This window comes from Oncorhynchus mykiss, chromosome 22 (assembly GCF_057628025.1).
Source record: "Oncorhynchus mykiss isolate SJ-2025 chromosome 22, ASM5762802v1, whole genome shotgun sequence".
NCBI classification, from domain to species: Eukaryota; Metazoa; Chordata; class Actinopteri; order Salmoniformes; family Salmonidae; genus Oncorhynchus; species Oncorhynchus mykiss.
This window is the reverse complement of record NC_143043.1, coordinates 56,001,208-56,027,075: the sequence shown is the minus strand read 5'-3', so window position 1 is coordinate 56,027,075 and position 25,868 is coordinate 56,001,208. Positions and strand designations below refer to the sequence as shown.

Below are 25,868 nucleotides of genomic sequence, written 5' to 3'. Positions count from 1 at the left end.
TGTGTCTGTCCACCACCACTCACCAGGCAGGCTGGAGGAGCTGGATCCAGACTTGATAGAGGAGCTAGAGAGAGAAGACCAGTCGTAGGCTGCCTCAGTCCTCTTCATAGCCTCCTGGTAGTTCACATACAGGGTCTTCCCATACTGGAGACAAAGACACATAGGTCAACAGACAACATGAGTGTATTGATTAGTCGGGCAGGTGTATTGATTAGCCGGGCAGGTGTATTCATTAGCCGGGCAGGTGTATTGATTAGCCGGGCAGGTGTATTCATTAGCCGGTCAGGTGTATTCATTAGTCGGGCAGGTGTATTCATTAGCCGGTCAGGTGTATTCATTAGTCGGGCAGGTGTATTCATTAGCTGGTCAGGTGTATTCATTAGCCGGGCAGGTGTATTCATTAGCCGGTCAGGTGTATTCATTAGTCGGGCAGGTGTATTCATTAGTCGGGCAGGTGTATTCATTAGCCGGTCAGGTGTATTCATTAGCCGGGCAGGTGTATTGATTAGCCGGTCAGGTGTATTCATTAGCCGGTCAGGTGTATTCATTAGCCGGTCATGTGTATTCATTAGCCGGTCAGGTGTATTCATTAGTCGGGCAGGTGTATTCATTAGCCGGTCAGGTGTATTCATTAGCCAGGCAGGTGTATTGATTAGCCGGTCAGGTGGTCAGGTGTATTCATTAGCCGGTCAGGTGTATTCATTAGCCGGTCAGGTGGTCAGGTGTATTCATTAGCCGGTCAGGTGTATTCATTAGTCGGGCAGGTGTATTCATTAACCGGTCAGGTGTATTCATTAGCCGGGCAGGTGAATTGATTAGCCGGTCAGGTGGTCAGGTGTATTCATTAGCCGGTCAGGTGTATTCATTAGCCGGTCAGGTGGTCAGGTGTATTGATTAGCCGGTCAGGTGGTCAGGTGTATTCATTAGCCGGTCAGGTGTATTCATTAGCCGGTCAGGTGTATTCATTAGCCGGTCAGGTGTATTCATTAGCCGGTCAGGTGTATTCATTAGCCGGTCAGGTGTATTGATCAGCCGGTCAGGTGTATTCATTAGCCGGTCAGGTGTATTGATCAGCCGGTCAGGTGTATTCATTAGCCGGTCAGGTGTATTCATTAGCCGGTCAGGTGTATTCATTAGTCGGGCAGGTGTATTCATTAGCCGGTCAGGTGTATTCATTAGCCGGGCAGGTGTATTCATTAGCCGGGCAGGTGTATTCATTAGCCGGTCAGGTGGTCAGGTGTATTCATTAGCCGGTCAGGTGTATTGATTAGCCGGGCAGGTGTATTCATTAGCCGGGCAGGTGTATTCATTAGTCGGTCAGGTTTATTGATTAGCCGGTCAGGTGTATTCATTAGCCGGGCAGGTGTATTCATTAGCCGGTCAGGTGTATTCATTAGCCGGGCAGGTGTATTCATTAGCCGGTCAGGTGTATTCATTAGCCGGGCAGGTGTATTCATTAGCCGGGCAGGTGTATTCATTAGCCGGTCAGGTGTATTCATTAGCCGGGCAGGTGTATTCATTAGCCGGTCAGGTGTATTCATTAGCCGGGCAGGTGTATTCATTAGCCGGTCAGGTGGTCAGGTGTATTCATTAGCCGGGCAGGTGTATTGATTAGCCGGTCAGGTGGTCAGGTGTATTCATTAGCCGGGCAGGTGTATTGATTAGCCGGTCAGGTGTATTCATTAGCCGGTCAGGTGGTCAGGTGTATTGATTAGCCGGGCAGGTGTATTCATTAGCCGGTCAGGTGGTCAGGTGTATTGATTAGCCGGGCAGGTGTATTCATTAGCCGGGCAGGTGTATTCATTAGTCGGTCAGGTGTATTGATTAGCCGGTCAGGTGTATTCATTAGCCGGGCAGGTGTATTGATCAGCCGGTCAGGTGTATTGATTAGCCGGTCAGGTGTATTCATTAGCCGGTCAGGTGTATTCATTAGTCGGTCAGGTGTATTCATTAGCCGGTCAGGTGTATTCATTAGTCGGTCAGGTGTATTCATTAGCCGGTCAGGTGGTCAGGTGTATTGATTAGCCGGGCAGGTGTATTCATTAGCCGGTCAGGTGTGGTCAGGTGTATTCATTAGTCGGTCAGGTGTATTCATTAGCCGGTCAGGTGGTCAGGTGTATTCATTAGCCGGGCAGGTGTATTCATTAGCCGGGCAGGTGTATTGATTAGCCGGTCAGGTGTATTCATTAGCCGGTCAGGTGTATTCATTAGTCGGTCAGGTGTATTCATTAGCCGGTCAGGTGTATTCATTAGCCGGTCAGGTGTATTCATTAGCTGGTCAGGGGGTCAGGTGTATTCATTAGCCGGGCAGGTGTATTGATTAGCCGGTCAGGTGTATTCATTAGCCGGGCAGGTGTATTCATTAGCCGGGCAGGTGTATTCATTAGCCGGGCAGGTGTATTCATTAGCCGGTCAGGTGTATTCATTAGCCGGGCAGGGGTATTCATTAGCCGGTCAGGTGTATTCATTATCCGGTCAGGTGTATTGATTAGCCGGTCAGGTGTATTGGTTAGCCGGTCAGGTGTATTCATTAGTCGGGCAGGTGTATTGATTAGCCGGTCAGGTGTATTCATTAGCCGGTCAGGTGTATTGATTAGCCGGTCAGGTGTATTCATTAGCCGGTCAGGTGTATTGATTAGCCGGGCAGGTGTATTGGTTAGCCGGGCAGGGGTATTCATTAGCCGGGCAGGTGTATTGATTAGCCGGTCAGGTGTATTGATTAGCCGGGCAGGTGTATTCATTAGCCGGGCAGGTGTATTCATTAGCCGGTCAGGTGTATTGATTAGCCGGTCAGGTGTATTGATTAGCCGGTCAGGTGGTAGGTGTATTGATTAGCCGGTCAGGTGTATTGATTAGCCGGTCAGGTGTATTCATTAGCCGGTCAGGTGTATTCATTAGCCGGTCAGGTGTATTGATTAGCCCGGTCAGGTGTATTCATTAGCCGGTCAGGTGGTCAGGTGTATTGATTAGCCGGGCAGGTGTATTCATTAGCCGGGCAGGTGTATTCATTAGCCGGTCAGGTGGTCAGGTGTATTGATTAGCCGGGCAGGTGTATTCATTAGCCGGTCAGGTGTATTCATTAGCCGGGCAGGGGTATTCATTAGCCGGTCAGGTGTATTCATTAGCCGGTCAGGTGGTCAGGTGTATTGATTAGCCGGGCAGGTGTATTCATTAGCCGGGCAGGTGTATTCATTAGCCGGTCAGGTGGTCAGGTGTATTCATTAGCCGGGCAGGTGTATTGATTAGCCGGTCAGGTGTATTCATTAGCCGGGCAGGTGTATTCATTAGCCGGTCAGGTGGTCAGTTGTATTCATTAGCCGGGCAGGTGTATTGATTAGCCGGTCAGGTCGTCAGGTGTATTCATTAGCCGGGCAGGTGTATTGATTAGCCGGTCAGGTGTATTCATTAGCCGGTCAGGTGTATTGATTAGCCGGGCAGGTGTATTCATTAGCCGGTCAGGTGGTCAGGTGTATTGATTAGCCGGGCAGGTGTATTCATTAGCCGGGCAGGTGTATTCATTAGTCGGTCAGGTGTATTGATTAGCCGGTCAGGTGTATTCATTAGCCGGGCAGGTGTATTGATTAGCCGGTCAGGTGTATTGGTTAGCCGGTCAGGTGTATTGATCAGCCGGTTAGGTGTATTCATTAGCCAGTCAGGTGTATTCATTAGTCGGTCAGGTGGTCAGGTGTATTCATTAGCCGGTCAGGTGTATTCATTAGTCGGTCAGGTGTATTCATTAGCCGGTCAGGTGGTCAGGTGTATTCATTAGCCGGTCAGGTGTATTCATTAGCCGGTCAGGTGGTCAGGTGTATTCATTAGCCGGTCAGGTGTATTCATTAGCCGGTCAGGTGTATTCATTAGTCGGTCAGGTGTATTCATTAGCCGGTCAGGTGGTCAGGTGTATTCATTAGTCGGTCAGGTGTATTCATTAGCCGGTCAGGTGGTCAGGTGTATTGATTAGCCGGGCAGGTGTATTCATTAGCCGGTCAGGTGTGGTCAGGTGTATTCATTAGTCGGTCAGGTGTATTCATTAGCCGGTCAGGTGGTCAGGTGTATTCATTAGCCGGGCAGGTGTATTCATTAGCCGGGCAGGTGTATTCATTCGCCGGTCAGGTGTATTCATTAGCCGGTCAGGTGTATTCATTAGTCGGTCAGGTGTATTCATTAGCCGGTCAGGTGGTCAGGTGTATTCATTAGCCGGTCAGGTGTATTCATTAGCCGGGCAGGTGTATTCATTAGCCGGTCAGGTGTATTCATTAGCCGGGCAGGTGTATTCATTAGCCGGTCAGGTGGTCAGGTGTATTCATTAGCCGGGCAGGTGTATTGATTAGCCGGTCAGGTCGTCAGGTGTATTCATTAGCCGGGCAGGTGTATTGATTAGCCGGTCAGGTGTATTCATTAGCCGGTCAGGTGGTCAGGTGTATTGATTAGCCGGGCAGGTGTATTCATTAGCCGGTCAGGTGGTCAGGTGTATTGATTAGCCGGGCAGGTGTATTCATTAGCCGGGCAGGTGTATTCATTAGTCGGTCAGGTGTATTCATTAGCCGGGCAGGTGTATTGATTAGCCGGTCAGGTGTATTGGTTAGACGGTCAGGTTATTGATCAGCCGGTCAGGTGTATTCATTAGCCAGTCAGGTGTATTCATTAGTCGGTCAGGTGGTCAGGTGTATTCATTAGCCGGTCAGGTGTATTCATTAGTCGGTCAGGTGTATTCATTAGCCGGTCAGGTGGTCAGGTGTATTCATTAGCCGGTCAGGTGTATTCATTAGCCGGTCAGGTGGTCAGGTGTATTCATTAGCCGGTCAGGTGTATTCATTAGTCGGTCAGGTGTATTCATTAGCCGGTCAGGTGGTCAGGTGTATTCATTAGTCGGTCAGGTGTATTCATTAGCCGGTCAGGTGGTCAGGTGTATTGATTAGCCGGGCAGGTGTATTCATTAGCCGGTCAGGTGTGGTCAGGTGTATTCATTAGTCGGTCAGGTGTATTCATTAGCCGGTCAGGTGGTCAGGTGTATTGATTAGCCGGGCAGGTGTATTCATTAGCCGGGCAGGTGTATTCATTAGTCGGTCAGGTGTATTGATTAGCCGGTCAGGTGTATTCATTAGCCGGGCAGGTGTATTGATCAGCCGGTCAGGTGTATTGATTAGCCGGTCAGGTGTATTCATTAGCCGGTCAGGTGTATTCATTAGTCGGTCAGGTGTATTCATTAGCCGGTCAGGTGTATTCATTAGTCGGTCAGGTGTATTCATTAGCCGGTCAGGTGGTCAGGTGTATTGATTAGCCGGGCAGGTGTATTCATTAGCCGGTCAGGTGTGGTCAGGTGTATTCATTAGTCGGTCAGGTGTATTCATTAGCCGGTCAGGTGGTCAGGTGTATTCATTAGCCGGGCAGGTGTATTCATTAGCCGGGCAGGTGTATTGATTAGCCGGTCAGGTGTATTCATTAGCCGGTCAGGTGTATTCATTAGTCGGTCAGGTGTATTCATTAGCCGGTCAGGTGTATTCATTAGCCGGTCAGGTGTATTCATTAGCTGGTCAGGGGGTCAGGTGTATTCATTAGCCGGGCAGGTGTATTGATTAGCCGGTCAGGTGTATTCATTAGCCGGGCAGGTGTATTCATTAGCCGGGCAGGTGTATTCATTAGCCGGGCAGGTGTATTCATTAGCCGGTCAGGTGTATTCATTAGCCGGGCAGGGGTATTCATTAGCCGGTCAGGTGTATTCATTATCCGGTCAGGTGTATTGATTAGCCGGTCAGGTGTATTGGTTAGCCGGTCAGGTGTATTCATTAGTCGGGCAGGTGTATTGATTAGCCGGTCAGGTGTATTCATTAGCCGGTCAGGTGTATTGATTAGCCGGTCAGGTGTATTCATTAGCCGGTCAGGTGTATTGATTAGCCGGGCAGGTGTATTGGTTAGCCGGGCAGGGGTATTCATTAGCCGGGCAGGTGTATTGATTAGCCGGTCAGGTGTATTGATTAGCCGGGCAGGTGTATTCATTAGCCGGGCAGGTGTATTCATTAGCCGGTCAGGTGTATTGATTAGCCGGTCAGGTGTATTGATTAGCCGGTCAGGTGGTAGGTGTATTGATTAGCCGGTCAGGTGTATTGATTAGCCGGTCAGGTGTATTCATTAGCCGGTCAGGTGTATTCATTAGCCGGTCAGGTGTATTGATTAGCCCGGTCAGGTGTATTCATTAGCCGGTCAGGTGGTCAGGTGTATTGATTAGCCGGGCAGGTGTATTCATTAGCCGGGCAGGTGTATTCATTAGCCGGTCAGGTGGTCAGGTGTATTGATTAGCCGGGCAGGTGTATTCATTAGCCGGTCAGGTGTATTCATTAGCCGGGCAGGGGTATTCATTAGCCGGTCAGGTGTATTCATTAGCCGGTCAGGTGGTCAGGTGTATTGATTAGCCGGGCAGGTGTATTCATTAGCCGGGCAGGTGTATTCATTAGCCGGTCAGGTGGTCAGGTGTATTCATTAGCCGGGCAGGTGTATTGATTAGCCGGTCAGGTGTATTCATTAGCCGGGCAGGTGTATTCATTAGCCGGTCAGGTGGTCAGTTGTATTCATTAGCCGGGCAGGTGTATTGATTAGCCGGTCAGGTCGTCAGGTGTATTCATTAGCCGGGCAGGTGTATTGATTAGCCGGTCAGGTGTATTCATTAGCCGGTCAGGTGTATTGATTAGCCGGGCAGGTGTATTCATTAGCCGGTCAGGTGGTCAGGTGTATTGATTAGCCGGGCAGGTGTATTCATTAGCCGGGCAGGTGTATTCATTAGTCGGTCAGGTGTATTGATTAGCCGGTCAGGTGTATTCATTAGCCGGGCAGGTGTATTGATTAGCCGGTCAGGTGTATTGGTTAGCCGGTCAGGTGTATTGATCAGCCGGTCAGGTGTATTCATTAGCCAGTCAGGTGTATTCATTAGTCGGTCAGGTGGTCAGGTGTATTCATTAGCCGGTCAGGTGTATTCATTAGTCGGTCAGGTGTATTCATTAGCCGGTCAGGTGGTCAGGTGTATTCATTAGCCGGTCAGGTGTATTCATTAGCCGGTCAGGTGGTCAGGTGTATTCATTAGCCGGTCAGGTGTATTCATTAGCCGGTCAGGTGTATTCATTAGTCGGTCAGGTGTATTCATTAGCCGGTCAGGTGGTCAGGTGTATTCATTAGTCGGTCAGGTGTATTCATTAGCCGGTCAGGTGGTCAGGTGTATTGATTAGCCGGGCAGGTGTATTCATTAGCCGGTCAGGTGTGGTCAGGTGTATTCATTAGTCGGTCAGGTGTATTCATTAGCCGGTCAGGTGGTCAGGTGTATTCATTAGCCGGGCAGGTGTATTCATTAGCCGGGCAGGTGTATTGATTAGCCGGTCAGGTGTATTCATTAGCCGGTCAGGTGTATTCATTAGTCGGTCAGGTGTATTCATTAGCCGGTCAGGTGGTCAGGTGTATTCATTAGCCGGTCAGGTGTATTCATTAGCCGGGCAGGTGTATTCATTAGCCGGTCAGGTGTATTCATTAGCCGGGCAGGTGTATTCATTAGCCGGTCAGGTGGTCAGGTGTATTCATTAGCCGGGCAGGTGTATTGATTAGCCGGTCAGGTCGTCAGGTGTATTCATTAGCCGGGCAGGTGTATTGATTAGCCGGTCAGGTGTATTCATTAGCCGGTCAGGTGGTCAGGTGTATTGATTAGCCGGGCAGGTGTATTCATTAGCCGGTCAGGTGGTCAGGTGTATTGATTAGCCGGGCAGGTGTATTCATTAGCCGGGCAGGTGTATTCATTAGTCGGTCAGGTGTATTCATTAGCCGGGCAGGTGTATTGATTAGCCGGTCAGGTGTATTGGTTAGCCGGTCAGGTTATTGATCAGCCGGTCAGGTGTATTCATTAGCCAGTCAGGTGTATTCATTAGTCGGTCAGGTGGTCAGGTGTATTCATTAGCCGGTCAGGTGTATTCATTAGTCGGTCAGGTGTATTCATTAGCCGGTCAGGTGGTCAGGTGTATTCATTAGCCGGTCAGGTGTATTCATTAGCCGGTCAGGTGGTCAGGTGTATTCATTAGCCGGTCAGGTGTATTCATTAGTCGGTCAGGTGTATTCATTAGCCGGTCAGGTGGTCAGGTGTATTCATTAGTCGGTCAGGTGTATTCATTAGCCGGTCAGGTGGTCAGGTGTATTGATTAGCCGGGCAGGTGTATTCATTAGCCGGTCAGGTGTGGTCAGGTGTATTCATTAGTCGGTCAGGTGTATTCATTAGCCGGTCAGGTGGTCAGGTGTATTGATTAGCCGGGCAGGTGTATTCATTAGCCGGTCAGGTGTGGTCAGGTGTATTCATTAGTCGGGCAGGTGTATTCATTAGCCGGGCAGGTGTATTGATTAGCCGGTCAGGTGTATTCATTAGCCGGTCAGGTGTATTCATTAGTCGGTCAGGTGTATTCATTAGCCGGTCAGGTGGTCAGGTGTATTCATTAGTCGGTCAAGTGTATTCATTAGCCGGTCAGGTGGTCAGGTGTATTGATTAGCCGGGCAGGTGTATTCATTAGCCGGTCAGGTGTGGTCAGGTGTATTCATTAGTCGGGCAGGTGTATTCATTAGCCGGGCAGGTGTATTGATTAGCCGGTCAGGTGTATTCATTAGCCGGTCAGGTGTATTCATTAGTCGGTCAGGTGTATTCATTAGCCGGGCAGGTGTATTCATTAGCCGGTCAGGTGTATTCATTAGCCGGGCAGGTGTATTCATTAGCCGGTCAGGTGTATTCATTAGCCGGGCAGGTGTATTCATTAGCCGGTCAGGTGGTCAGGTGTATTCATTAGCCGGGCAGGTGTATTGATTAGCCGGTCAGGTGTATTCATTAGCCGGGCAGGTGTATTCATTAGCTGGGCAGGTGTATTGATCAGCCGGTCAGGTGTATTGATTAGCCGGTTAGATGGTCAGGTGTATTGATTAGCCAATCAGGTGTATTGATTAGCCGGTCAGGTGTATTCATTAGCCGGTCAGGTGTGGTCAGGTGTATTCATTAGTCGGTCAGGTGTATTCATTAGCCGGTCAGGTGGTCAGGTGTATTCATTAGCCGGGCAGGTGTATTCATTAGCCGGGCAGGTGTATTGATTAGCCGGTCAGGTGTATTCAATAGCCGGTCAGGTGTATTCATTAGCCGGTCAGGTGGTCAGGTGTATTCATTAGCCGGTCAGGTGTATTCATTAGCCGGGCATGTGTATTCATTAGCCGGTCAGGTGTATTCATTAGCCGGGCAGGTGTATTCATTAGCCGGTCAGGTGTATTCATTAGCCGGGCAGGTGTATTGATTAGCCGGTCAGGTCGTCAGGTGTATTCATTAGCCGGGCAGGTGTATTGATTAGCCGGTCAGGTGTATTCATTAGCCGGTCAGGTGGTCAGGTGTATTGATTAGCCGGGCAGGTGTATTCATTAGCCGGTCAGGTGGTCAGGTGTATTGATTAGCCGGGCAGGTGTATTCATTAGACGGGCAGGTGTATTCATTAGTCGGTCAGGTGTATTGATTAGCCGGTCAGGTGTATTCATTAGCCGGGCAGGTGTATTGATTAGCCGGTCAGGTGTATTAGTTAGCCGGTCAGGTGTATTGATCAGCCGGTCAGGTGTATTCATTAGCGAGTCAGGTGTATTCATTAGTCGGTCAGGTGGTCAGGTGTATTCATTAGCCGGTCAGGTGTATTCATTAGTCGGTCAGGTGTATTCATTAGCCGGTCAGGTGGTCAGGTGTATTCATTAGCCGGTCAGGTGTATTCATTAGCCGGTCAGGTGGTCAGGTGTATTCATTAGCCGGTCAGGTGTATTCATTAGTCGGTCAGGTGTATTCATTAGCCGGTCAGGTGGTCAGGTGTATTCATTAGTCGGTCAAGTGTATTCATTAGCCGGTCAGGTGGTCAGGTGTATTGATTAGCCGGGCAGGTGTATTCATTAGCCGGTCAGGTGTGGTCAGGTGTATTCATTAGTCGGTCAGGTGTATTCATTAGCCGGTCAGGTGGTCAGGTGTATTCATTAGCCGGGCAGGTGTATTCATTAGCCGGGCAGGTGTATTGATTAGCCGGTCAGGTGTATTCATTAGCCGGTCAGGTGTATTCATTAGTCGGTCAGGTGTATTCATTAGTCGGTCAGGTGGTCAGGTGTATTCATTAGCCGGTCAGGTGTATTCATTAGCCGGGCAGGTGTATTCATTAGCCGGTCAGGTGTATTCATTAGCCGGGCAGGTGTATTCATTAGCTGGTCAGGTGGTCAGGTGTATTCATTAGCCGGGCAGGTGTATTGATTAGCCGTCAGGTGTATTCATTAGCCGGGCAGGTGTATTCATTAGCCGGGCAGGTGTATTCATTAGCCGGGCAGGTGTATTGATCAGCCGGTCAGGTGTATTGATTAGCTGGTCAGGTGTATTCATTAGCCGGTCAGGTGTATTCATTAGCCGGTCAGGTGTATTCATTAGTCGGTCAGGTGTATTCATTAGTCGGTCAGGTGTATTCATTAGTAGGTCAGGTGTATTCATTAGCCGGTCAGGTGGTCAGGTGTATTCATTAGCCGGTCAGGTGTATTCATTAGCCGGTCAGGTGTATTGGTTAGCCGGTCAGGTGTATTGATCAGCCGGTCAGGTGTATTGATTAGCCGGTCAGGTGTATTCATTAGTCGGTCAGGTGTATTCATTAGCCGGTCAGGTGGTCAGGTGTATTCATTAGCCGGTCAGGTGGTCAGGTGTATTCATTAGCCGGTCAGGTGTATTCATTAGTCGGTCAGGTGTATTCATTAGCCGGTCAGGTGGTCAGGTGTATTCATTAGTCGGTCAGGTGTATTCATTAGCCGGTCAGGTGGTCAGGTGTATTGATTAGCCGGGCAGGTGTATTCATTAGCCGGTCAGGTGTGGTCAGGTGTATTCATTAGTCGGTCAGGTGTATTCATTAGCCGGGCAGGTGTATTGATTAGCCGGTCAGGTGTATTCATTAGCCGGTCAGGTGTATTCATTAGTCGGTCAGGTATATTCATTAGCCGGTCAGGTGGTCAGGTGTATTCATTAGCCGGTCAGGTGTATTCATTAGCCGGGCAGGTGTATTCATTAGCCGGTCAGGTGGTCAGGTGTATTCATTAGCCGGGCAGGTGTATTGATTAGCCGGTCAGGTGTATTCATTAGCCGGGCAGGTGTATTCATTAGCCGGGCAGGTGTATTCATTAGCCGGGCAGGTGTATTCATTAGCCGGTCAGGTGGTCAGGTGTATTCATTAGCCGGTCAGGTGGTCAGGTGTATTCATTAGCCGGTCAGGTGTATTCATTAGCCGGTCAGGTGTATTGGTTAGCCGGTCAGGTGTATTGATCAGCCGGTCAGGTGTATTGATTAGCCGGTCAGGTGTATTCATTAGTCGGTCAGGTGTATTCATTAGCCGGTCAGGTGGTCAGGTGTATTCATTAGCCGGTCAGGTGTATTCATTAGTCGGTCAGGTGTATTCATTAGCCGGTCAGGTGGTCAGGTGTATTCATTAGTCGGTCAGGTGTATTCATTAGCCGGTCAGGTGGTCAGGTGTATTGATTAGCCGGGCAGGTGTATTCATTAGCCGGTCAGGTGTGGTCAGGTGTATTCATTAGTCGGTCAGGTGTATTCATTAGCCGGGCAGGTGTATTGATTAGCCGGTCAGGTGTATTCATTAGCCGGTCAGGTGTATTCATTAGTCGGTCAGGTATATTCATTAGCCGGTCAGGTGGTCAGGTGTATTCATTAGCCGGTCAGGTGTATTCATTAGCCGGTCAGGTGGTCAGGTGTATTCATTAGCCGGGCAGGTGTATTGATTAGCCGGTCAGGTGTATTCATTAGCCGGGCAGGTGTATTCATTAGCCGGGCAGGTGTATTCATTAGCCGGGCAGGTGTATTCATTAGCCGGTCAGGTGGTCAGGTGTAATCATTAGCCGGTCAGGTGTATTGATTAGCCGGGCAGGTGTATTGGTTAGCCGGGCAGGTGTATTCATTAGCCGGGCAGGTGTATTGATTAGCCGGGCAGGTGTATTGATTAGCCGGGCAGGTGTATTCATTAGCCGGGCAGGTGTATTCATTAGCCGGTCAGGTGTATTCATTAGCCGGTCAGGTGTATTGATTAGCCGGTCAGGTGGTCAGGTGTATTGATTAGCCGGTCAGGTGTATTGATTAGCCGGTCAGGTGTATTCATTAGCCGGTCAGGTGTATTGATTAGCCCGGTCAGGTGTATTCATTAGCCGGTCAGGTGGTCAGGTGTATTGATTAGCCGGGCAGGTGTATTCATTAGCCGGGCAGGTGTATTCATTAGCCGGTCAGGTGGTCAGGTGTATTGATTAGCCGGGCAGGTGTATTCATTAGCCGGTCAGGTGGTCAGGTGTATTGGTTAGCCGGTCAGGTGTATTCATTAGCCGGTCAGGTGTATTGATTAGCCAGGCAGGTGTATTCAATAGCCGGGCAGGTGTATTGATTAGCCGGGCAGGTGTATTGATTAGCCGGGCAGGTGTATTCGTTAGCCGGGCAGGTGTATTGATTAGCCGGGCAGGTGTATTCGTTAGCCGGGCAGGTGTATTGGTTAGCCGGTCAGGTGTATTGGTTAGCCGGTCAGGTGTGGTCAGGTGTATTGATTAGCCGGTCAGGTGTATTGGTTAGCCGATCAGGTGTATTGATTAGCCGGGCAGGTGCATTCATTAGCCGGTCAGGTGTATTGGTTAGCCGGTCAAGTGTATTCATTAGCCGGGCAGGTGCATTCATTAGCCAGGCAGGTGCATTGATTAGCCGGTCAGGTGTATTGATTAGCCGGGCAGATGCATTGATTAGCCGGGCAGGTGTATTGATTAGCCGGGCAGGTGCATTCATTAGCCGGTCAGGTGTATTCATTAGCCGGTCAGGTGTATTCATTAGCCGGGCAGGTGTATTGATTAGCCGGGCAGGTGTATTGATTAGCCGGGCAGGTGTATTGATTAGCCGGGCAGGTGTATTGATTAGCCGGGCAGGTGCATTCATTAGCCGGTCAGGTGTATTGATTAGCCGGGCAGGTGTATTGGTTAGCCGGGCAGGTGTATTCATTAGCCGGTCAGGTGTATTCATTAGCCGGGCAGGTGTATTCATTAGCCGGTCAGGTGTATTCATTAGCAGGGCAGGTGTATTCATTAGCCGGGCAGGTGTATTGATTAGCCGGGCAGGTGTATTGATTAGCCGGGCAGGTGTATTGATTAGCCGGGTCAGGTGTATTGATTAGCCGGTCAGGTGTATTGGTTAGCCAGTCAGGTGTATTCGTTAGCCGGTCAGGTGTATTCATTAGCCGGTCAGGTGGTCAGGTGTGTTGATTAGCCGGTCAGGTGTATTGATTAGCCGCTCAGGTGTATTCATTAGACGGTCAGGTGGTCAGGTGTATTGATTAGCCGGTCAGGTGTATTGATTAGCCGGTCAGGTGTATTCATTAGCCGGTCAGGTGGTCAGGTGTATTGATTAGCCGGTCAGGTGTATTCATTAGCCGGTCAGGTGTATTCATTAGCCGGTCAGGTGGTCAGGTGTATTGATTAGCCGGTCAGGTGTATTCATTAGCCGGGCAGGTGTATTCGTTAGCCGGGCAGGTGTATTCGTTAGCCGGGCAGGTGTATTCGTTAGCCGGGCAGGTGTATTCATTAGCCGGGCAGGTGTATTCATTAGCCGGTCAGGTGGTCAGGTGTATTCATTAGCCGGGCAGGTGTATTCGTTAGCCGGGCAGGTGTATTCATTAGCCGGGCAGGTGTATTCGTTAGCCGGGCAGGGGTATTCATTAGCCGGGCTGGTGTATTGATTAGCCGGTCAGGTGTATTCATTGGCCGGTCAGGTGTATTCATTAGCCGGTCAGGTGGTCAGGTGTATTGATAGCCGGTCAGGTGGTCAGGTGTATTGGTTAGCCGGTCAGGTGTATTGGTTAGCCGGTCAGGTGTATTGGTTAGCCGGTCAGGTGTATTGGTTAGCCGGTCAGGTGTATTGGTTAACCGGTCAGGTGTATTGGTTAGCCGGTCAGGTGTGGTCAGGTGTATTGGTTAGCCGGTCAGGTGTGGTCAGGTGTATTGGTTAGCCGGTCAGGTGTATTGGTTAGCCGGTCAGGTGTATTCATAGCCGGTCATGTGTATTCATTAGTCGGGCAGGTGTATTCATTAGCCGGGCAGGTGTATTGGTTAGCCGGTCAGGTTTATTCGTTAGCCTGTCAGGTGTATTGATAGCCGGTCAGGTGTATTGATTAGCCGGTCAGGTGTATCGATTAGCCGGTCAGGTGGTCAGGTGTATTGATTAGCCGGTCAGGTGTATTCATTAGCCGGTCAGGTGTATTGATTAGCCGGTCAGGTGTATTCATTAGCCGGTCAGGTGGTAAGGTGTATTCATTAGCCGGTCAGGTGTATTCATTAGCCGGTCAGGTGTATTCATTAGCCGGTCAGGTGTATTGATTAGCCCGGTCAGGTGTATTCATTAGCCGGTCAGGTGGTCAGGTGTATTGATTAGCCGGGCAGGTGTATTCATTAGCCGGGCAGGTGTATTCATTAGCCGGTCAGGTGGTCAGGTGTATTGATTAGCCGGGCAGGTGTATTCATTAGCCGGGCAGGTGTATTCATTAGCCGGTCAGGTGTATTGGTTAGCCGGTCAGGTGTATTGGTTAGCCGGTCAGGTGTATTCATTAGCAGGGCAGGTGTATTCGTTAGCCGGGCAGGTGTATTCGTTAGCCGGGCAGGTGTATTCATTAGCCGGTCAGGTGTATTGGTTAGCCGGTCAGGTGTATTCATTAGCCGGTCAGGTGTATTCATTAGCCGGGCAGGTGTATTCATTAGCCGGGCAGGTGTATTCATTAGCCGTTCAGGTGCATTGGTTAGCCGGTCAGGTGTATTGATTAGCCGGTCAGGTGTATTGGTTAGCCGGGCAGGTGTATTGATTAGCCGGTCAGGTGTATTGGTTTGCCGGTCAGGTGCATTGGTTAGCCGGGCAGGTGTATTGATTAGCCGGTCAGGTGTATTGGTTAGCCGGGCAGGTGTATTGATTAGCCGGTCAGGTGTATTGATTAGCCGGGCAGGTGTATTGGTTAGCCGGTCAGGTGTATTGGTTAGCCGGTCAGGTGTGGTCAGGTGTATTGGTTAGCCGGTCAGGTGTATTGGTTAGCCGGTCAGGTGTATTGGTTAGCCGGTCAGGTGTATTGGTTAGCCGGTCAGGTGTATTGGTTAGCCGGGCAGGTGTATTGATTAGCCGGTCAGGTGTATTCATTAGCCGGGCAGGTGTATTCATTAGCCGTCAGGTGTATTCATCAGCCGGTCAGGTGTATTCATTAGCCGGTCAGGTGCATTGGTTAGCCGGTCCGGTGCATTCATTAGCCGCTCAGGTGTATTGATTAGCCGGTTAGATGTATTGCTTAGCCGGTCAGGTGGTCAGGTGTATTGATTAGCCGGTCAGGTGTATTGGTTAGCCGGTCAGGTGGTCAGGTGTATTGATTAGCCGGGCAGGTGTATTGATTAGCCGGGCAGGTGTATTGATTAGCCGGGCAGGTGTATTCATTAGCCGGTCAGGTGTATTCATTAGCCGGTCAGGTGTATTGATTAGCCGGTTAGATGGTCAGGTGTATTGATTAGCCAATCAGGTGTATTGATTAGCCGGTCAGGTGTATTCATTAGCCGGTCAGGTGGTCAGGTGTATTCATTAGTCGGTCAGGTGTATTCATTAGCCGGTCAGGTGGTCAGGTGTATTGATTAGCCGGGCAGGTGTATTCATTAGCCGGTCAGGTGTGGTCAGGTGTATTCATTAGCCGGTCAGGTGTATTCATTAGCCGGTCAGGTGTATTCATTAGTCGGTCAGGTGTATTGATTTTGTCGGGCAGGTGTATTGATTAGCCGGTCAGGTGGTCAGGTGTATTGATTAGTCGGGCAGGTGTATTCATTAGCCGGTCAGGTGGTCAGGTGTATTGATTAGTCGGTCAGGTGTATTCATTAGCCGGTCAGGTGGTCAGGTGTATTGATTAGCCGGTCAGGTGTATTGATTAGCCGGTCAGGTGTATTCATTAGCCGGTCAGGTGGTCAGGTGTATTCATTAGGCGGTCAGGTGTATTCATTAGTCGGTCAGGTGTATTGATTAGTCGGGCAGGTGTATTGATTAGTCGGTCAGGTGTATTGATTAGTCGGTCAGGTGTATTGATTAGCCGGTCAGGTGTATTGATTAGCCGGTCAGGTGTATTCACTAGCCGGTCAGGTGGTCAGGTGTATTCATTAGGCGGTCAGGTGTATTCATTAGTCGGTCAGGTGTATTGATTAGTCGGGCAGGTGTATTCATTAGTCGGTCAGGTGTATTGATTAGTCGGGCAGGTGTATTGATTAGTCGGTCAGGTGTATTGATTAGCCGGTCAGGTGTATTGATTAGCCGGTCAGGTGTATTCATTAGCCGGTCAGGTGGTCAGGTGTATTCATTAGGCGGTCAGGTGTATTCATTAGTCGGTCAGGTGTATTGATTAGTCGGGCAGGTGTATTCATTAGTCGGTCAGGTGTATTGATTAGTCGGTCAGGTGTATTGATTAGCTGGTCAGGTGTATTGATTAGCCGGTCAGGTGTATTCATAGCCGGTCAGGTGTATTCATTAGGCGGTCAGGTGTATTCATTAGCCGGTCAGGTGTATTGATTAGTCGGGCAGGTGTATTCATTAGTCGGTCAGGTGTATTGATTAGTCGGTCAGGTGTATTGATTAGCCGGTCAGGTGTATTGATTAGCCGGTCAGGTGTATTCATTAGCCGGTCAGGTGGTCAGGTGTATTCATTAGGCGGTCAGGTGTATTCATTAGGCGGTCAGGTGGTCAGGTGTATTGATTAGCCGGTCAGGTGTATTCATTAGCCGGTCAGGTGGTCAGGTGTATTCATTAGGCGGTCAGGTGTATTCATTAGGCGGTCAGGTGTATTCATTAGTCGGTCAGGTGTATTGATTAGTCGGTCAGGTGTATTCATTAGTCGGTCAGGTGTATTGATTAGTCGGTCAGGTGTATTGATTAGTCGGTCAGGTGTATTGATTAGTCGGTCAGACTCAGTCGGTTTCCTCAGCAAAATGGTTTGCAATAGAAACGCTTTACTCCAGAAAACATTTTGCAACAAGAGAACAATAGTTTCTATTGAACAGATCCAGGGAGGTCCCTCCCCGTTTCCTTCCGCTTCTGTTCGGTTCCTAGTGAACATACCCCAGCTTTGTCAGATGTTCCCACATCTTTTCATCAGAGCCAAATACTTTGAGTTTGGCCATTGAGGTATTCTGTACAAGATGTTCTGTGAGAACCCATACTATGGCTCTGCTTTACATTACTCTCTTACGTTAAGTTGTTGCTGAGGTAATGTAACGTTACCTTGGCGATGCGTATCCCATTGATCCACTGGTGTAGGGTTCTGACGTCATCACAACACAGGTACTTGATGTACTGGGATTTCTTCTGGATCTGAGGATGCTGAACAGAGAGTGAGACAATGGGATATATTAACGACCACACATCACAATAATAGCATGCTGGGATTTCTCTCATTTGTTTCTTTAATTGAGCTATAATCTCTCGGACAGATTCTGCTGACAAAATGATGCACGGTTTCAGTTCTGGGCTAAATCCCCAGCCCAATTAACCGGTGCCTGTATATAGCCCCTCTGCTGTATAGAGCCCCTCTGCTGTATAGAGCCCCTCTGCTGTATAGAGCCCCTCTACTGTATAGAGCCCCTCTACTGTATAGAGCCCCTCTGCTGTATAGAGCCCCTCTGCTGTATAGAGCCCCTCTGCTGTATAGAGCCCCTCTGCTGTATAGAGCCCCTCTGCTGTATAGAGCCCCTCTGCTGTATAGAGCCCCTCTGCTGTATAGAGCCCCTCTGCTGTATAGAGCCCCTCTACTGTATAGAGCCCCTCTACTGTATAGAGCCCCTCTACTGTATAGAGCCCCTCTACTGTATATAGCCTCTACTGTATATAGCCTCTACTGTATATAGCCTCTCACCGTATATAGCCTCTCTACTGTTATAGCCTCTCTACTGTATATAGCCTCTCTAATGTATATAGCCTCTCTACTGTATATAGCCTCTACTGTATATAGCCCCTCTACTGTATAGAGCCCCTCTACTGTATAGAGCCCCTCTACTGTATATAGCCTCTCTACTGTATATAGCCCCTCTACTGTATATAGCCTCTACTGTATATAGCCTCTACTGTATATAGCCTCTCACCGTATATAGCCTCTAATGTATATAGCCTCTAATGTATATAGCCTCTCTACTGTATATAGCCTCTACTGTATATAGCCCCTCTACTGTATAGAGCCCCTCTACTGTATAGAGCCCCTCTACTGTATATAGCCCCTCTACTGTATAGAGCCCCTCTACTGTATAGAGCCCCTCTACTGTATAGAGCCCCTCTACTGTATAGAGCCCCTCTACTGTATATAGCCTCTCTACTGTATAGAGCCCCTCTACTGTATATAGCCCCTCTACTGTATATAGCCTCTCTACTGTATAGAGCCCCTCTACTGTATAGAGCCCCTCTACTGTATAGAGCCCCTCTACTGTATAGAGCCCCTCTACTGTATATAGCCTCTCTACTGTATATAGCCCCTCTACTGTATAGAGCCCCTCTACTGTATAGAGCCCCTCTACTGTATAGAGCCCCTCTACTGTATAGAGCCTCTCTACTGTATAGAGCCCCTCTACTGTATAGAGCCCCTCTACTGTATAGAGCCCCTCTACTGTATATAGCCCCTCTACTGTATATAGCCCCTCTACTGTATATAGCCTCTACTGTATATAGCCTCTACTGTATAGAGCCTCTACTGTATAGAGCCCCTCTACTGTATATAGCCCCTCTACTGTATATAGCCCCTCTACTGTATAGAGCCCCTCTACTGTATAGAGCCCCTCTACTGTATAGAGCCCCTCTACTGTATAGAGCCTCTCTACTGTATATAGCCTCTCTACTGTATAGAGCCCCTCTACTGTATATAGCCCCTCTACTGTATATAGCCCCTCTACTGTATATAGCCTCTACTGTATATAGCCCCTCTACTGTATATAGCCCCTCTACTGTATATAGCCCCTCTACTGTATATAGCCCCTCTACTGTATATAGCCCCTCTACTGTATATAGCCCCTCTACTGTATATAGCCTCTCACCGTTCACTGTCAGGTCTACTACACCTGTTGTATTCAGCATTTCACTGTGAGGTCTACTACACCTGTTGTATTCAGCATTTCACTGTGAGGTCTACTACACCTGTTGTATTCAGCATTTCACTGTGAGGTCTACTACACCTGTTGTATTCAGCATTTCACTGTGAGGTCTACTACACCTGTTGTATTCAGCATTTCACTGTAAGGTCTACTACACCTGTTGTAGTCAGCATTTCACTGTGAGGTCTACTACACCTGTTGTATTCAGCATTTCACTGTGAGGTCTACTACACCTGTTGTATTCAGCAGTTCACTGTAAGGTCTACTACACCTGTTGTATTCAGCATTTCACTGTGAGGTCTACTACACCTGTTGTATTCAGCATTTCACTGTGAGGTCTACTACACCTGTTGTATTCAGCATTTCACTGTCAGGTCTACTACACCTGTTGTATTCAGCATTTCACTGTCAGGTCTACTACACCTGTTGTATTCAGCATTTCACTGTAAGGTCTACTACACCTGTTGTATTCAGCATTTCACTGTAAGGTCTACTACATCTGTTGTATTCAGCATTTCACTGTGAGGTCTACTACACCTGTTGTATTCAGCATTTCACTGTAAGGTCTACTACACCTGTTGTATTCAGCATTTCACTGTGAGGTCTACTACACCTGTTGTATTCAGCATTTCACTGTGAGGTCTACTACACCTGTTGTATTCAGCATTTCACTGTAAGGTCTACTACACATGTTGTATTCAGCATTTCACTGTAAGGTCTACTACACCTGTTCTATTCAGAGCACGTGACAAATAAACTTTGATTTGATTTGAGGCCATACAGATTTCTCAGGAAGTTTATACACTGTCCACTGGATGGCAGTGTGCCCACTGGATACGGTCTCCTCTGACAGGAAGACTGAGGGCAGCGATTCAACATCCTCAATCCCTCTACTGTACCCAGTTACTCCCATCAGGGATTACATGGAAACATTACCATCAGACCAGAATAGAAACCTTCTCTGTTTACTTCTCTTGTTGCTTTCCTGAGGAAACGGAAGGGATTTGGTTTAGAGTCGGACTCTTTTATTTGAAAGAGTCCTGACAAGAGAAACATGGTGGTTCACTGAATTATGATTAGGTTCTCGTCTCCCTCCTCCTCCCTCGTCTCCTTCCTCCTCCCCCGTCTCTCTCCTCTCCTTCCGTTTCTCCCCCGTCTCCCTCCTCTCCCCAAGTATCCCCCCCTATCCTCTCCCAAAGTATTCCCTCCTCTCTCTCCCCAAGTATCTCCCCCCTCTCTCCTCAAGTATCCTCCCTCTCTCCTCTCCCCATGTATTCCCCCCCTCTCTCCTCTCGTAGTTTTAGTGGTGGTAGTAGTAGTAGTAGTTTTAGTGGTAGTCTTTGGGGTTAGGGCTAGGTGGTAGTAGTAGTTTTAGTAGTAGTAGTTTTAGTGGTAGTCTGTGGGGTTAGGGCTAGGTGGTAGTAGTAGTTTCAGTAGTAGTCTGTGGGGTTAGGGCTAGGTGGTAGTAGTAGTTTTAGTAGTAGTAGTTTTAGTGGTAGTCTGTGGGGTTAGGGCTAGGTGGTAGTAGTAGTTTTAGTAGTAGTAGATTAAGTGGTAGTCTGTTAGGGCTAGGGGGTAGCAGTGTTACTATATCAACAGAGTATTGCAGGTGGTATTGGTCTAGTGGCAACAACAGAAGTCAGGTGTTATCAGCGCCTATAGGAGCTTACCAAATGGCTCACCATTCCCTATGGGCCCTGGTTAAAAGTAGTGCCCTATATAGGGAATAGGGTGTTATTTGGTACATACCGTGGGTGTTTTCTCTCACCTTGAGGGCCAGGCAGTAGTCTGTGGGAGCCTTGTACTTGCTGCGGTAGTCCTGTCCGTTGTACACATTAACATGATCCAGCTGGAGGAAACACACCAGTTCTCTGGAAGCCTGCCAGCGGGAGAGAACAGATGGAGGATTTACAGTTGACTGTCATGGCTTTCACTTCACCGCACTGTCCACTGGGTGGCGCTTTACAGAAGGTTGACTTAGAGGGACGTTGGTCAGCTTGCTGCAGCTATTGCTGTTGATTGCTTTACTATCACACCTATAAACAGGAAATGATGTGCTTAGTGACCTTTTCTCTCCTCCTCTCCCTGCATGTGGCATTCAGAGGGTCAATGAGGACACAGAGTACTTTGGTAAACTGTCTGCCTTTCTGCCTGCCTGCCGGCCGGCCTTTCCGTCTGTTGGTCTGTCTGCCTTTCTGCCTGTTGGTCGGTCTGCCTTTCTGCCTGTTGGTCTGTCTGCCTTTCCGTCTGTCTGACGGCCTGTCGGACTTTGTCGGTTTTTCAGCCGGTCTGTCTGTCTGCCTTTTCCTCTTTCTGCCTGTTGGTCTGTCGGCCTTTCTGTCTGTTGGTCAGTCTGCCTTTCTGCCTGTTGGTCTGTCGGCCTTTCTGCCTGTTGGTCTGTCGGCCTTTCTGTCTGTTGGTCTGTCGGCCTTTCTGCCTGTTGGTCTGTCGGCCTTTCTGCCTGTTGGTCTGTCGGCCTTTCTGCCTGTTGGTCTGTCGGCCTTTCTGTCTGTGCATGTGTGTATGTGTCGTTTTTAACCCTAGTTTTTAATCCTCGCCCTGGGTAGTGTAATATAGTAACATGGCTGTAGCTGAGTGTAGTTAATAGAGATCCCAGCTGGACAGACATCCCAAATGGCACCCTATTCCCTGTTTAGTGCACCACAGTTAATCAGAGCACTATATATATATAATCTGGACAATAGGCTAACTGGTACTGATAGTGTACATTAAATAATCTAGGTCCGATTCCAGGAACACCATGCACTTCAAGATGGCTTCGATGGGCCTTGATGGGACATGGATGGGCTTCGATGGGCCTCGATGGGCCGTGGATGGGCTTCGATGGGACATGGATGGGCTTCGATGGGACATGGATGGGCTTCGATGGGCCTCGATGGGACATGGATGGGCCTCGATGGGACAAGGATGGGCCTCGATGGGACATGGATGGGCCTCGATGGGACATGGATGGGCCTCGATGGGACATGGATGGGCTTCGATGGAACTCGATGGGCTTCGATGGGACATGGATGGGCTTCGATGGGACATGGATGGGCTTCGATGGGCTTTGATGGGCCTCGATGGGCCTCGATGGGACATGGATGGGCTTCGATGGGCCTCGATGGGACATGGATGGGCTTCGATGGGACATGGATGGGACATGGATGGGCTTCGATGGGACTCGATGGGACATGGATGGGACAAGAATGGGCTTCGATGGGCTTCGATGGGACATGGATGGGCTTCGATGGAACATGGATGGGCTTCGATGGGACATGGATGGGCTTCGATGGGCTTCGATGGGACATGGATGGGCTTCGATGGGACTCGGATGGGCTTCGATGGGACTCGATGGGACATGGATGGGCTTCGATGGGACATGGATGGGCTTCGATGGGACATGGATGGGCTTCGATGGGACATGGATGGGCTTCGATGGGACATGGATGGGCTTTGATGGGACATGGAGGGGCTTCGATGGGACATGGAGGGGCTTCGATGGGACATGGAGGGGCTTCGATGGGACTCGATGGCCTTCGATGGGACTCGATGAGCTTCGATGGGACATGGATGGGCTTCGATGGGACATGGATGGGCCTCGATGGGACATGGATGGGCTTTGATGGGATATGGATGGGCTTCGATGGGACTCGATGGGCTTCGATGGGACATGTATGGGCTTCAATGGAACTCGATGGGCTTCGATGGGACATGGATGGGCTTCGATGGGACATGGATGGGCTTCGATGGGACATGGATGGGCTTCGATGGGACATGGATGGGCTTCGATGGGACATGGATGGGCTTCGATGGGACTCGATGGGACATGGATGGGCTTCGATGGGACATGGATGGGCTTCAATGGGACATGGATGGGCTTCGATGGGACATGGATGGGCCTCGATGGGACATGGATGGGCTTCGATGGGACATGGATGGGCTTCGATGGGACATGGATGGGCTTCGATGGGACATGGATGGGCTTCGATGGGACTCGATGGGACATGGATGGGCTTCGATGGGACATGGATGGGCTTCGATGGGACATGGATGGGCGACATGGATGGGCTTCGATGGGACATGGATGGGCTTCGATGGGACATGGATGGGCTTCGATGGGACATGGATGGGCTTCGATGGGCTTCGATGGGACTCGATGGGACATGGATGGGCTTCGATGGGACATGGATGGGCTTCGATGGGACATGGATGGGCTTCGATGGGACATGGATGGGCTTCGATGGGACATGGATGTAAGCACTCAAAATCCAGAGAAGAGCAATTGGATCTCCTCAAGGTTCTGTGCTTGAGGCTTTCTATTTCCTGTGTATTATCTTCAGGAACTAAACCAACTTTCTATTTCCTGTGTATTATCTTCAGGAACTAAACCAACTTTCTATTTCCTGTGTATTATCTTCAGGAACTAAACCAACTTTCTATTTCCTGTGTATTATCTTCAGAAACTAAACCAACTTTCTATTTCCTGTGTATTATCTTCAGAAACTAAACCAACTTTCATTACTAGTTTTCTGAAAATACTCAATACTCAATTGTACTTTTCTTAACCAATGACAATTGCAGTTTCCCATGTTACTGAATGGGTCAGAGGGCAGGAGAGGCCTGGAATAGGATCATTTCATGAATCACTAGTGTGTCTTGGAGCAGTAGAGTGTTCAGACTTCATTTCTGATAATATTTTTGGCCGTGCAGCATCACAGATGTTTGACTATACACACTATTGGAATACAGGTTAGTCACTGTGTTCCAGGGACGTACCTTGGCTTTTCCTTTAGGTACATAGTAGATCCCAGAGGCTCTGAGCAGGAAGTATCTCTTCTTCCAGCTCTTCTTCCCATCCTCCTTCAGCCAGAGTACTCCCTCCATCTCAGGTACAGAGACGGCGCTGCCACAAAAACACTCCTGCCGCAGAGAGCGCACACGCACACACACACACACACACACACACACACACACAATGTAGCATGCACTAACAAGGTAACATTTTGAAATGACCTGGATCAATCAAGTTGTGTCCATCAGTTTGTTGTTATGTTGAGATCACTGTACCTCCAGTAGTGCTTCCTTGTTCCTGTCTGCCATCTCACACGTCTCCTTCCGCCCCAACAAATAGTTCTGTGATTTTCCAGAAAAGGGTTAAATCAGGGTATGATAGTCAAATTCAGATTTAGATATTTAACTATACTTTATTTAACTAGGCAAGTCAGTTAAGAACAACAAACCTTTCGTTTACTAGTCCAACGCTCTAACCACTAGGCTACCCTGCCAGTAACCCGTTAAAAATATACAATGCTCCAAAAAATAAAGGGAACACTTAAACAAGTGAATCACGTCAATCACACTTCTGCGAAATCAAACTGTCCACTTAGGAAGCAACACTGATTGACAATAAATGTCACATGCTGTTGTGCAAATGGAATAGACAACAGGTGGAAATTATAGGCAATTAGCAAGACACCCCCAATAAAGGAGTGGTTCTGCAGGTGATAACCACAGACCACTTCTCAGTTCCTATGCTTCCTGGCTGATGTTTTGGTCACTTTTGAATGCTGGCGGTGCTTTCACTCTAGTGGTAGCATGAGACGGAGTCTACAACCCACACAAGTGGCTCAGGTAGTGCAGCTCATCCAGGATGGCACATCAATGCGAGCTGTGGCAAGAAGGTTTGCTGTGTCTGTCAGCGTAGTGTCCAGAGCATGGAGGCGCTACCAGGAGACAGGCCAGTACATCAGGAGATGTGGAGGAAGCCGTAGGAGGGCAACAACCCAGCAGCAGGACTGCTACCTCCGCCTTTGTGCATGGGGGAGCACTGCCAGAGCCCTGCAAAATGACCTCCAGCAGGCCACAAATGTGCATGTGTCTGCTCAAACGGTCAGAAACAGACTCCATGAGGGTGGTATGAGGGCCCGACGTCCACAGGTGGGGGTTGTGCTTACAGCCCAACACCGTGCAGGACGTTTGGCATTTGCCAGAGAACACCAAGATTGGCAAATTCGCCACTGGCGCCCTGTGCTCTTCACAGATGAAAGCAGGTTCACACTGAGCACATGTGACAGACGTGACAGAGTCAAGACACCGTGGAGAACGTTCTGCTGCCTGCAACATCCTCCAGCATGACCGGTTTGGCGGTGGGTCAGTCATGGTGTGGGGTGGCATTTCTTTGGGGGGGCCGCACAGCCTTCCATGTGCTCGCCAGAGGTAGCCTGACTGCCATTAGGTACCGAGATGAGATCCTCAGACCCCTTGTGAGACCATATGCTGGTGCGGTTGGCCCTGGGTTCCTCCTAATGCAAGACAATGCTAGACCTCATGTGGCTGGAGTGTGTCAGCAGTTCCTGCAAGAGGAAGGCATTGATGCTATGGACTGGCCCGCCCGTTCCCCAGACCTGAATCCAATTGAGCACATCTGGGACATCATGTCTCGCTCCATCCACCAACACCACAGACTGTCCAGGAGTTGGCGGATGCTTTAGTCCAGGTCTGGGAGGAGATCCCTCAGGAGACCATCCGCCACCTCATCAGGAGCATGCCCAGGCATTGTAGGGAGGTCATACAGGCACGTAGAGGCCACACACACTACTGAGCCTCATTTTGACTTGTTTTAAGGACATAACATCAAAGTTGGATCAGCCTGTAGTGTGGTTTTCCACTTTAATTTTGAGTGTGACTCC

General features: G+C 49.2%; 1 protein-coding gene across 3 annotated transcripts in view; it reads right to left on the bottom strand.

The window, feature by feature from the left end:
* The window catches only part of LOC110502196 (ras-associated and pleckstrin homology domains-containing protein 1), a 147,797-nt gene that overhangs the window by 6,692 nt on the left and 115,237 nt on the right, over positions 1 to 25,868 (bottom strand). For all 3 annotated transcript variants that reach the window (XM_036959495.2, XM_036959496.2, XM_090216466.1), the window contains 5 exons: positions 24,247 to 24,312; positions 23,956 to 24,099; positions 20,945 to 21,055; positions 17,324 to 17,422; positions 24 to 144 (listed from right to left, as the gene is read on the bottom strand). In XM_036959495.2, the coding sequence (XP_036815390.2) occupies positions 24 to 144; positions 17,324 to 17,422; positions 20,945 to 21,055; positions 23,956 to 24,099; positions 24,247 to 24,312 (541 nt within the window). The remainder of the gene's footprint in view (positions 1 to 23; positions 145 to 17,323; positions 17,423 to 20,944; positions 21,056 to 23,955; positions 24,100 to 24,246; positions 24,313 to 25,868) is intronic.